We start from the raw sequence: 12935 nt of genomic DNA on the forward strand, positions 1-12935 counted from the left end.
TCTAACACTGCTACTTCGCTTGCACAGACCACCGTCATGACAACTATTCCCCAACCAGACCTATAAATTCCCCAAGTCAGCCCTTCAAACTCGTACCTCCCTCTGGCACCTGCAGCACCCCTCCCTCAACACAACCCCAATCCGGCACAGTGATTTCGTGAATGCGATTGAAGTAAAAGAACGTAAATGTTTAACAACCACTGCTGTCATCTGTGGCGGATGACGCGAAACAATGTTCATAGAGCCAAGTGTAAACTTTATAGCATTAATTGTTTAATAAATTTTCACAGAGGGGAGAATATATTTTATTAAAATTCCTTGTCAAAAATCAGGCTCAAAGCCGGAGTTTAGTATTTTTTTTCAATAATTTTTTTCCTCTTTTTCGGAACCCTTTCATTACATAGTTTAAAAATTTTGGTCTGTAATTCGAATCATTCGATATTCAACATAGCTTCTCCGGCAGCGAATTCCAGCGCAGACTCGGAAATTCAGTGCGATCCGCGTTCAGAAATTTTGTTGGAAAACAAGGTTTCCGTTTATATTTACCATGCTCGGCATTATTTTTAAAGTAGGTATTCTACATTAAATTTCGTGTCGGCCTCACCGCACTCTGAGCTGATGACGAAGATTGTTTCACGTGACCTTCGGCGCGGGGTGTTGGCGAGCACAGTTGTTGAAGTTCCGAGATCAAGGACCTGTCGAGCGGCCTCGTTCGCTCTGGGTTGCAGGCCGGACCTGGCGGCGGACACGGCGGCGGCGGGCAGCGCCGCCATCGGCTCGTGGACGCTGCTGCAGACAGTGCCCGGACACCAGTGGCAGGCGTCCACCCAGCCGTCGTTCGTGACGAGGCCGCGGCCCCACCCGGGCGGCGGCGGCAGGCCCCGGCCGCCGCAGAGGCCTCGCCCGCCGCCGCTCCGGCCGCCACCTCCCGCCTCCACCACCAGGAGGACCACAACCAGGAGGACAACCACCCCCACCACCACGACACCTTCCACCACCACCACCACAACCACGACCACCACCACGACCACCACGACGCCCAGGCCCGCGGTCTTCCTGCCGGCCACGTCCACCATCCCGCCCGCGGGCGGCCATCGAGATGCCCGTGAGCCACCGCTCTCTCGCACACTTCTGCACGTTCCCCACCACCACGAACATGCATGCGCCTTGTGGTCTGAAGTGCTTCCCCAAGTCTGGCACACGCCAAAATTATTCATTTATTTTGTATTGTTTGTTCTGTTGATCCCACACACGGAGTCAAAGCCCCGGGATATATAATAGGACATAATGTCATGTTGTTATACATGTAGTTAGTTCCCTTTACATACAAATATGTGCATGTGCAGACGTTAATATTTACGTGATGCAATTTACACAAAGAAAAAATTACAGAACATTTTGCACAATTTAACTGTATGGTGATACTTGATGCTTCGTGCAAAACATGAAGCAGCTGTTATCACAACCTTTTTTTTATTGTAAATAAAAGAGAGACAGCATTTAAGATGATGGGATTACTGCGCGTCTTGTACTATGTTTAACCATCGCGAATTTTTTTGTGACTGTAGTGAAACTATTTTTATTTTAAATAATTTGTGGGTAGAAACACCTTACCAAAAATTATGTGAAAAATAAGGGTGTTATCCCTAGTTATTCCATTTAAATAATTTTTGCTACGGTGATTGTAGGACTTCGTTTCAGTTAAACATAATCCAGATATTCAGTATTCTATCTTAATTACCTTCTCTATTATTTACAATAAAAAAAGAAATTTTGTTCGGCCCCAACTTCGAAGAGTTATACTAACTAGCCTTAGGTAGCACTTTAGACCATAAGTAGTTTAGAGGGTTTTCAACTTTTTTTTGTCGTGATGAACCTGCTACCTAAATTTGTCGGTTGAATTCAGACTCACTGTGTGTATGTATGTGTGTGTATATATATATAATAGCTAAAGACCCTGGTGTTTCCCGGGTTTTGAACGTCGTGAAGACGCTTAATTTAGGTGTTTGGAGATATTTTTTTTTCATAATCTCATGTAGACAGTAGATTTTGTTTTGGTACAAAAAAAAATACAAACTAACTATTTATTTACGTTTTTTTTTTAGAGATTTTGGACTTTTTATTGCAGAGCTTGAGGGTACACGATGATTTTTTATTTGTTCAATTGGAGAGTAAATAAACAATCAATCTGTCGTGATGACATTTGAGGAGCCACGTGTAGTTGTCCCGTGTGGAAAAAAAAATAATGTTTTCCCAAGTTAACACCTGCCATACCCTTATACCTTGTTCACTGTTATAAATTACAATAAATTTACAAACTTTTCAAATAATAATTCCCCTCAAACAAAGGAAGAGTCCTTCGTTACTTCAGATAACTCGATCTTCGTAGAAACTACGCTGCATTTCAACATCGGAGTTCTGTATTTAGGATGGACACACACGTAAAAGAAAAGAGTGTTTTTTCAGGAGGCTTATCACTTTTTTAAATGTTTTGCTAATATAACAAAGATTATTTTCGTGTTCAAAGTGAATAAAATTAGTACCCGCAAATTTAGAAATATTTCTGGATAATTTGCAAAATTCATTTTTTGTAAATTAAGAGTGGACATTTTTAACAGTGTCGATACTCATAGCGAATGCAATTCGGATGGTACATTGCACTCGCTTGAAATTAAATGGTGTATTTTAATCGCTGAGTATGAATGGTATGCGACCATTAACAATGCAATATCCTTTACCAGTAGAGGAGAAAAGCATCAACAATTCAGTAGAAAATGTCAAGAATTACAGAAACTGTGCTCTAAGGGGTATGAAATTGGTGAACAGTGGTGATTTTTTGAAATCTTACGTCGACAGTGACCTTTCCTTGTTTCGAAGATCAAGTGTGAAAAATTTAATAGATATCGAAGTAAAAATATAACGTTGTATAATAAAAAACAGGAAAATTTTCTTTATTTACATATATTTCTTAACCTAATTTATGGCTAAATTGTAATATGTTTAGGAGTGCTGTGTGTGGACTTAAGATGAATAAATGCCCCGCTTACACGCGGGGGCATTTCGTACCCCCCAAACCCCCGGTACGCTTTGCCACCCCAATTAAAAAACTAAAATTACGCCTCTGATTATGATCATTCCGAGACAAATATTTTTAATGAAATACAGGCCGACGTATTTTACAGCTTTGACGCTGTTGGAAAATTATTCGTTCATGCAAATACAACAGAGACCAACATCTGACAGCTCCAAGATCTTTGAGTGGAAAAAATGGCGTTGTTGTCAATTTAGTCCGATAGATGGCAGACGGTATGCCCAGTATGAACAATGCATCCGTTTAAAACATTTTGTACTAGCATTATTATAACAAAATGTATTTCTTTACTCTTAGAATCATTTTTTTTAAAATCATTATACAGTTTAATGGGAGAAAATAAACTTTCAGTGTTCCAATTTTCTTTAAAATGACGTTAAATATATTCGACACCCGAATATGTAATATATAATTTAAAAATGTGTATATAAATTTTTTTGTTTCTACTCCTCTTGCCACTAGGGTTTATTTCACACTATTTCCTGTTTTTTTTTTAATATAGAGACGTAGGGTATAAGCCACTACATGATACGATAGGGTACGATTGGTTAGATACGATTGACAGATTATGGTAGGATACAATCGGCAAGATACGATTGACAGGATACGATAGGATACCATTGGTAGGATACGATAGGATACTGTAAGGTTATGTAGGATAGAGTGGGAGTATTATAGGGATGCTCCCATTTCTCAACACCCATTCAATGCTCCATTCTCACTATTTAATCACCACCGCCGGTGCATAATTTTCAGCCGATCTAGATCTGAGATCTCTCAAGATCATTTCTGCCGTACGATATAATAAATATTAGACCATGCTGACGACGTAAAGCCTAAAATTTCAATGAAATTAAAACTTGTCATGTCTGTCTTTACGTTTCTGCATAATTTTTATTTATTTATACATTTAACAAATGCCAGCCAACAGACATAGTCCATAATACGCAAACACCATAAATATAGAAAATAAATAAGGAGAAAAATATATGTAAGTAGACGCGGATATCCAATAAATCATACGCAACACAATGAAAAGTGAGTGTAGTCAAAATAGAATAACAAATATAAAAATATTACTGCCAAATAATTAATACAAAGGAATTCACTACTAAATTCACTTTTAAAATACATAACATCATAAGGTATTATCTATGGAAAAAAATATGTTAATAAAAGTGAATTAGACTTTAATATTTACGTATTCATTATTTACATATTAATTATATTTTTTTCTTATTATTAATATTTATCTAGCTAAAAACAAAGAAAACTAATATGCTACAGTATTAAATCATTATTACTTACTTTATGAGGATTAATAAAAGGATCTATGTTCATTCGAATCCAATTCTCTTTTCAAACAACTGTTATGAGAGTAACGTATGTCTGACAAACATAATGTAAGGTGGACGTTAATCTACTGCTAAAAGTTACAGGCTTCTGAATAATGACAAAATTTTAGCTAATACCTTTCATTAATACCTAATTTCCTCCCCCCCCCCCCCCACCCTCTTTCTCATACTACCTTTTTTACATAACAAATGTCAGAACCATTAATTGTTCCAAGCTAGTAAAATCACAACGAAAATAAACGGAGAGAGTTGATCGAAATCCATGGCCAAGTTTGGTGACAAATTTAAGGTTGAAGATCACAGGTAAAACTTACTTTTTATCCTAAGTGCTAACGTTTTGCCTGTACTATTTTTTATTTAAAAATTTACTCGCTGAACATTATAAAAAATGTTTAAGTTTTCTAACCACCAATTTTCCAATTATTTTAAAATTTAATAATGCACGGAGAAATCTCGTAAGACTATAATGTATTTTTTTTTCGGGTAAGTAACTATAAAAATGATAGAATACCACGTTTTATTCGTGCGACACAGGACACATCAAGTATTTGCTCCCTTTTTGAATATGCTACACTTGTTCCCTAATCGTATTCCTACTGCACGTGAAGACACGGCCTGTCCCTTATTTTTAGGGAACGGAATTCGGTGCCCTATCCGTGACCTACATATCTCTTGCCTAAATTGCGCGCATGCGCAGTGCTCACTGTTTCGTTGATTTCGTTCAGATGGTGGACTCGCGTCTGGAACCACTAACTCGTATTTTTTTCAATTTCATGATGATCGGGGGACGTATCAAGCGTGTTGGCGTGCCAAATGAAACCTTATGGTAGCGAAACTGTCCTGTTATACTGGTATGGTCATAACAAGAACTAACCGTAACTTAAAAAGCACTTGAGAAAAATTCTAATAACATTTAATTCATGCGACGGTGCTGCTATTTCTAGGATTTTTGCTGAAACAATTGTATCGATGGTTGCCAAACGTCCTCTAGAATGAGTTGGAACCAATTTATAGCCTCGCGAAGGGCACCGTTTATTGAAACTGTCGCCGATTCGGTTTGGAATACGGCCCGCGAGTAAGGTTACGGCTGTGTCCCAACAAGGCAGTGCTTGTGTGCTACCTTACCCGAACGTCTTGGAATACCAAACTATTAGTTTCTTCAAATAAACTATTTGTAGGTTAATGTCCTTCCTGAAAAAAAAATCAGGAACCAATTGTGTCGTGTCAATTTTTTTTTTTTTTGCAGGTTGCGGCGTGCCACCGTTGTTTCCCAGACCGGAAACCCGGATCGTGGGCGGAAAGGACTCGCCGTTCGGCGGATGGCCTTGGCAGGTGAAGTAGCACACACTTGCAGTTTTCCTCGTGGCTAAACAGCCGGTGGAGAAGAAAGCGGCTCATGATTAGAAAAATATACCAGCCAGAAAATGATACGAATGTATTTGAACAAAGTAAAAAAAACGCTTTAAACCAGTTCAGCATGTGATCTAGTAACTCATATATAAAATTTGGGCTATTAATAATATCGCGTTTACCACCCTTTCGAGCCAATCTTACCTAATAGTATTAGTATTGAGTGACTACAAACATGAAAACCCACGATCAGCTATAGCAGAACATTCCTTGGAAACCAAGTAGTTTGTCCTGAAGTAGTTTGTCCTGAAGTAGTTTGTCCTGAAGTAGTTTGTCCTGAAGTAGTTTGTCCTGACGTAGTTTGTCCTGAAGTAGTTTGCCCTGAAGTAGTTTGTCCTGAAGTAGTTTACCCTGACGTAGTTTGTCCTGACGTAGTTTGTCCTGAATCAGTTTGTCCTGAATCAGTTTGTCCTGAAGTAGTTTGTCCTGAAGTAGTTTGTCCTGAAGTAGTTTGTCCTGAAGTAGTTTACCCTGAAGGAATTTTGCCTGAAGTGTTTTGTCCCACAGTGGTTGGTACCAAAGTACCTTGTCCTGGTGGTTCAGGCCGGTAAAGGACGCCGTGGACTGCGCAGGTGTCGGTGCGCAGGACGTCCTTCTTCGGCTTCTCGAGCACGCACCGGTGCGGCGGGGCGCTGCTCAACGAGAACTGGATCGCCACGGCGGGCCACTGCGTCGACGAGTCAGTACCTGCATGCTTCGCGCAGCTCGCCACGCCCGAACAAAACACGAGACAACTGCGGTCGTTTATGGAGCACCTTCTAACTCTCCAACTCTCCAACTGTCTTCCTGGGGCTTATTTTCATGATCATCACGAAAACATGTGAAATCGTCAATTATCTCATTTAAAACAGTTTTTTTTTTTCATTTTAGAATGGTTAAGAAATGAAAGCGCGATGCTTTTAATCGAGAGGAAAAAAAATCGTATCTCTCTCTCCACACATGACGTCCGCATCTTTCAGATTTTTCACTCCACTTCAAATATTTAGAAGGAGGAAACGTAAGCAGAAACGCAAGAATTTGAATGTTGGTCGATGTCTGCTTTGTTATTTTTGTCTCTTGCGTGGTTTGTAAATTGACAGATGGTTTTTTTTGAAAACCCATTTTGCGCCTTATGTTTCTTGCGTGGTTTTTTAAACTTGGCCTTAGTGTGAGTTTTTAATTTAAGCGAGAAACGTGAATCAAAGGCTGCAACGAGTTAAATAACGACGTTTTCAAAATGCTGTTTTTTTTAATTAGGTGGGACGCGAAAAAAAAAGCAAGCTTCGCTCAACTTTCAAATCATTGCGTTTCCGCTTGCGCTTCCACTTACTTTATTTTTTGAAGTGAAGAGTTCCGAAAAGTTTGGAATATGTGGATGTTGAGTATAGAAGGATACCTATTTTTTTAAAATTAGATTCTATGCATCGTGTTTTTTCTTGTAAATCTTTCTCACTATTACAGAAAATGAGACTTTTTAAATCAAATTATTCACAGTTTAACATGTTTATACAAGCTTGTATTATATAAACATTAATTTTAAAAAAATCATTAAGAAGAAATATATTTCTAAAGTTTTGAAATTTCAAGTTGTCTTGTGACTTCAGTGCTTAATAAACGACCGCGTTTTTACTCGCAATTCCATTTCTTGGTAATTCATAAACTCGGCCAAAAAAAACCACATAAGCATAAATAAGAATTATTGAAGAGTTGTTATGAACCAAGAAATAAGGAGGTATAGTTGTTGCGCCTACTGAAAAATACCATTTTCTGCTCCCTAAGAAATCGATAGCACATCATGAGCGCCATATTATAAAGAGCAATTTTACTGTCGTTGACTGCAACGGCACGTTTTTTTGCCTTCACTTTCACTAGCACATACTCCGTTTGGACTCTCTTAATTTTTATAACAAACTGTGCTGTGTCAAACTGGCATATTTTGCCAACTTTATTTATTTATTTTTTAACATTTACAAACAATGTTTTACTCTTGAATATTAGTTGTAAATATGTTAGAACGATTTAATGTTTCTGTTTCAGTTTGGAAACCTCCCTTAGGGCCAAACCAAAAATAAAACAACAATTCTCCAACAGTGGCAGCTAAAATTTGAGTATGAGCATACTCGCTCTAACTGGACGGTTACTAAAGAAAATCGCAGTTGAGTGACGGTCTCGATCTGTATCGTGCCCCTGTGTAGTCGCGCGCGCGCAACCCGCAAAGCGGCCGAGTAGTGCTGGAAGCAGCCGCGGCAGGCAGCGAAAGCTGGACTCTCATTTGCGCGACGGACGCGATGCGACAGATTTCGCGATATCGTAAACATTACGTTTCCACCCGAAAAACAAACAAAAATAAACGATTGTGTATAAAATGCTTCTTACCCATAACATGTGTATCACACGAGCCACATATATCAATGTTCAAATATTTTTAATAGACCTTTATGTTTTGTTTTTTTTAATAGAGAAATGGGTTTAAAGGGTAACTAGGCCTCGCCATGTTGCAATTTCAAAACTTTTGACACCATTTACAATAAATCTTTCGTGCTAATTTCTTTTGGTTTGTCATAACATATGCCTTAGCTTTGGCAACTTGTTGACGTTAACACTAGTGAACTGGCGTGATTATGATGTTAATAATTGTGGTCACCGCGTGAAATAATAAGTTTTTTTCTACGCGGCGCTTACAGGCTAGAGACTGTTAATAAATATGTGGTTTCAAAAAGGTGTAGAAGTTCTGGGAGATATGAAATTGGGATAAATAGATCAAAATTAGAATTATATCAAAGGGATGGAAAATTCCAAGAATGCGGGGGCTGTGTGAACATATTTGAAAGATTTCACAAATAAATTTAGTAAGTAAAACCCTTTAAAACATAAGAATGATAATAATATTTTCAATGAACCAATGAAACCATTATTTTGAAAATAAATTTTGAAACGCGTTTCAGTAACGTCAATCCCCACGATACAATGAAAATAGAAAAACTTTTTCCGATTGAACAGTCTTTCGCGCCAGCGAATTTTGTCGCACTGATGCTGCAAACACAATAACGTGACGGCGCGATGAGAATGTGGCGATGCGACAGAAAAAAATCGTGTTTTTGTGATAACAAAACTAAACGATTGTATATAAAATGTTTATTGCTGTTACATACGAACCAAACATACGGCAGCCATCATTACGTGCAGGGTATTTTAGGCAGATTTCAAATAAATGCTACCTTTTGAAGCTGTTACCATGGGGCGACATTCGGAAAATTTTTACATGTTTTTCGTTTCATGATCTATAAACCCCCAAAACCATCGTCAACTCAAAAGTGCATGTGTGTGTGCGTGTGTGTGTTTGTGTGCGTGTGCGTGTGTGTGTGTTTGTGTGCGTGTGCGTGCGTGAGTGGGTGGGAGCGTGCTTGAGTGGGTGGGAGCGGGCGTGAGTGGGTGCGTGCGTGAGTGGGTGCGTGCGTGAGTGGGAGCGTGCGTGTGTGTGGGTGGGAGCGTGCGTGTGGGTGGGTGGGTGGGAGCGTGCATGGGTGGGAGCGTGCGTGGTGGGAACGTGCGTGAGTGGGTGCGTGCGTGAGTGGGAGCGTGCGGTGTTGGTGCGTGAGTGGGTGGGAGCATGCGTGAGTGGGTGGGAGCATGCGTGAGTGGGTGGGAGCGTGCGTACGTGCATGGGTGGGTGGGTGCGTACCTACTGAGCTCTTTGTATGTTTGTTTTGTTATTCATGGGCGTACATCCCTGGGGGAGAGGGGGGTGGCAAAGAGGTCCCCATACTCCCCTGAAAGCCAGAATGATAAACGTAATTCCACACCTCCCCCCGGGAATCCTACAGATATTAGCCTCTGGTATATTCATACAATAGGTTTAACCTTTAAGTAAATTAAATTGTTATATTGCAGCCTTACATTTTATTGGTATGATGTGGAAACAGAATAAATTTAGATTTTTTTTATTTGGGGGAGGGGGGTGTGGAGAGAAGGGAAATCGTAGCATAGTGTCAATTGACAGTATTACTGCAGTTTTGGTCATTCCCCCAATATGAATTAAATGCACAGTTTAGTCACTTTCCAGTGGAAGCTGTTTGTAGCACCAGTAATTTCAGTAATTCCACTCAATTGCATATTAAACCTTAACAAAGCCAAATTAGAACATCTCAAATGAAATTAATATGATATGGCCAAAATATAAGGTGTCCATAAATGAATTTCCCAGTTTAAACGTTAAATTATAACAGTTTAATTTAAACTATTTACAACAAATCATACATCAAATAGAAGGCTAACTGACTTTTTTTTACAAATGTTCAATACGTGCACCTTTAGCTATACAGCACATAACCAACCTAAAGTCAAAATCTTTCCCACACTTTGGTTAACAAATAAAAGTTTACAGGTTTACCCCTCTACTAATTGGGGAAAACATCAAACCAGTAGGTATTTTCGCACGCGCTTATCTAAAACTGCACGAGTATACTCTTTTAAATTGCGACGTTGAACCAACATTTCACAACGCTTACAGTTGACACCATTAAATTTTTGGTAACTGGGACATTCTTCTATGGACATACTTTACAAGTTTTCCACGTAGAGAGATAAGCTTCGGGGCTAGCTTGTCGGTTGACTTGAATTTTGTGTTTGCCGTGCGATCTGCACACGACAAGCTTGATCCGAAACTAAGGTGTGACTGAGACTTTGCTTCCTGCAAGCTTGCAGAAGGCTTGAAATTATCACTGAGAGAAAGGTTTGTTTGCCTCAACAAAATATTTGTCTGTATATGGCGAAATAAATATATTTTTTTAATTCAAACAAATGTTTTGCAGTAGGAAAAAGATTCTGTTGACCCGACAAAATGATTCTGTCAACTCAATTTTTATATTTGGTTAGGTGTAACAAATTATTTATTGTTACTTACCGAGTTTGGTTAAACTAATTAAAAAATATTTTTGTTCCGCCAAGTAAAAATCTGTTTCGCCACATATAAACAAATATTTGTTTGATTCAAACAAACCTTTTTTCCTCTGTGAGATGTCTCTTTGCACTCGGGTGACAAGGGCTCGCGTGCAGCTTGTCGAGGCAAGGTTGCAGCCAAGCAGGTCTCGTCACCTCGCCTCCTGAGTATTGGAGTGTTCTATGTCCACTTTTTAGGTTTTTTTATGCTATGGACACGAAATTAATATTAGTATTCATTTGTAGTACATCCACACATGTCTACGCACATAAAAATGTTTGTTCTTAATTTAAGACCAATATTATTGTGTTCTATGCCATGATATTCATAGTTATTTGAACTTTCAAATGCTTATATCTAGGGATAGGAAAAATTCGCGGGTTCATTTCGCGACAGGCTAAAATACAAATAGTCACACCTCAGTGCTGCCTCTGCTATTGGCTCACAACTCACCTGGATGACTCTGGGCCAATTAGAAACGCCCGACCAAATCTTTATCGAATCACAGGCTGCTACGTTGGGACGTCTCACAAGACGGCAGCCAATGGGTGGGTGGCATTTGACCGAGTGTACGTAGAACTATGGAGTTCATCCTGCAGGTCATTGAACCCGCGAATTTTTCCTATCCCTACTTATATCTCAGTTCCGACTTCAATGGACATAGAACACTCCAATTCTCAGGCGACGACCTGTTCCCCCCACTCGCCAATCTGAGACACGCGCCTCTCCCCTTCTCCCCCGCAGCCTGCTGACGTCGCAGATCAGGATCCGGGTGGGCGAGTACGACTTCTCCAGCGTGCAGGAGCCCTTGCCCTTCGTGGAGCGGGGCGTGTCCCGCAAGGTGGTGCACCCCAAGTACAACTTCTTCACGTACGAGTACGACCTGGCGCTGGTGCGGCTCGAGTCGCCCTTGCCGTTCCAGCAGCACATCGCGCCCATCTGCCTGCCGGCGTCCGACGACCTGCTCATCGGCGAGAACGCCACGGTGACGGGCTGGGGTCGCCTCAGCGAGGGCGGGACCCTCCCCTCCGTGCTGCAGGAGGTGCTCTCTCTCTCCCTCTCTCTCCCTCTCTCTCCCTCTCTACCTTATGGCTTTGAATATATATACTGTATAGAAGTCGCGAGTGGATAGGATTTACTCTACGTTTTTCAGAAGCGTACATATGATGAACAGCAGCTTGGGAACTTCACCGCTGCAGTGCGCTGCCGTTAACGCCCTGCATCGTCTTAGGTTGTTACTTACACGTTAGAGCGCAGCACTGTCGCCCGCTGTCGTTCCCCCGCAACCCCCCCCCCCCCCCATCTATCATTCACTGCAGCTCAAAGTCCGTTCAACGGGAGGGGGAAGGGAGTGTTCGAAGCGTTTCGACACTTGTCCGCTAGGGACCACCACAAGTCGCGATGCCCTAGAGATGGTGGGCGATTGCGGCGGTGAATTAACCAACTAGTACCTCAAAACCGTATTATAACTTTTAACCTGGGCTGGCGACTTCTATACAGTATATATATATATATATATATATATATATATATATATATATATATATATATTCAAAGCTTGTGGACAGGAGCGCGCCATGAGCCGTGTTGTTCGGGGCGACAGAACCACTTCCCTATAGCTATTCGCTTTCGAATTATTCCAATATGTAAGTAAGTATGTAGCCCGCAAGCACCAACACGGAACTTCACGAAATACCCCCCTTTTTTTTCCATCGTTTCTAATTAATCACCGGACGAAACTCTCGAAACACGGAATCGACACCTTATGACAGAAAATGCTTACACAATAGTACGGTGTACTTCTTTTGCTTGCTTTGGAAACGCTTTAGGAAAATTTCCCGATTGAAACGTTACTATGACTCTTTCCCTTTGAGAAAACATTTTTTGCATTCGCGTCTTTTTTTTGGTATTAATTTCACTCTGTTTATTTTTAAAATAAATATATATATATTAGGCGCATGGGTTGAGAGAAAATTATCAGTTTATTTCTGAAGAATCGTTGACGTTGATTGAAAACGCAATAACGAGCGATAGTAAAGGTTCGGGTGAATATCTCCCACCTGTTTAGACCCTCGCATGACGATGCTTTTACCAACTGGGGGTACAAGAGTTCGAGGACAGCCCAGTTAATGCAATTAACGTCTATTTGCTGATCGTAGGT

At 40.3% G+C, this 12935-nt stretch overlaps 1 protein-coding gene across 1 annotated transcript in view; it reads left to right on the forward strand.

Moving 5' to 3' along the window:
• The window catches only part of LOC134536311 (serine proteinase stubble-like), an 88517-nt gene that overhangs the window by 65702 nt on the left and 9880 nt on the right, over positions 1-12935 (forward strand). The window contains exons 7-10 of the mRNA XM_063376063.1: positions 729-1105; positions 5693-5778; positions 6429-6535; positions 11519-11816. Of these exons, the coding sequence (XP_063232133.1) occupies positions 729-1105; positions 5693-5778; positions 6429-6535; positions 11519-11816 (868 nt within the window). The remainder of the gene's footprint in view (positions 1-728; positions 1106-5692; positions 5779-6428; positions 6536-11518; positions 11817-12935) is intronic.

The sequence above is a fragment of the Bacillus rossius genome, chromosome 10 (genome assembly GCF_032445375.1).
Source record: "Bacillus rossius redtenbacheri isolate Brsri chromosome 10, Brsri_v3, whole genome shotgun sequence".
Taxonomy (NCBI): Eukaryota; Metazoa; Arthropoda; class Insecta; order Phasmatodea; family Bacillidae; genus Bacillus; species Bacillus rossius.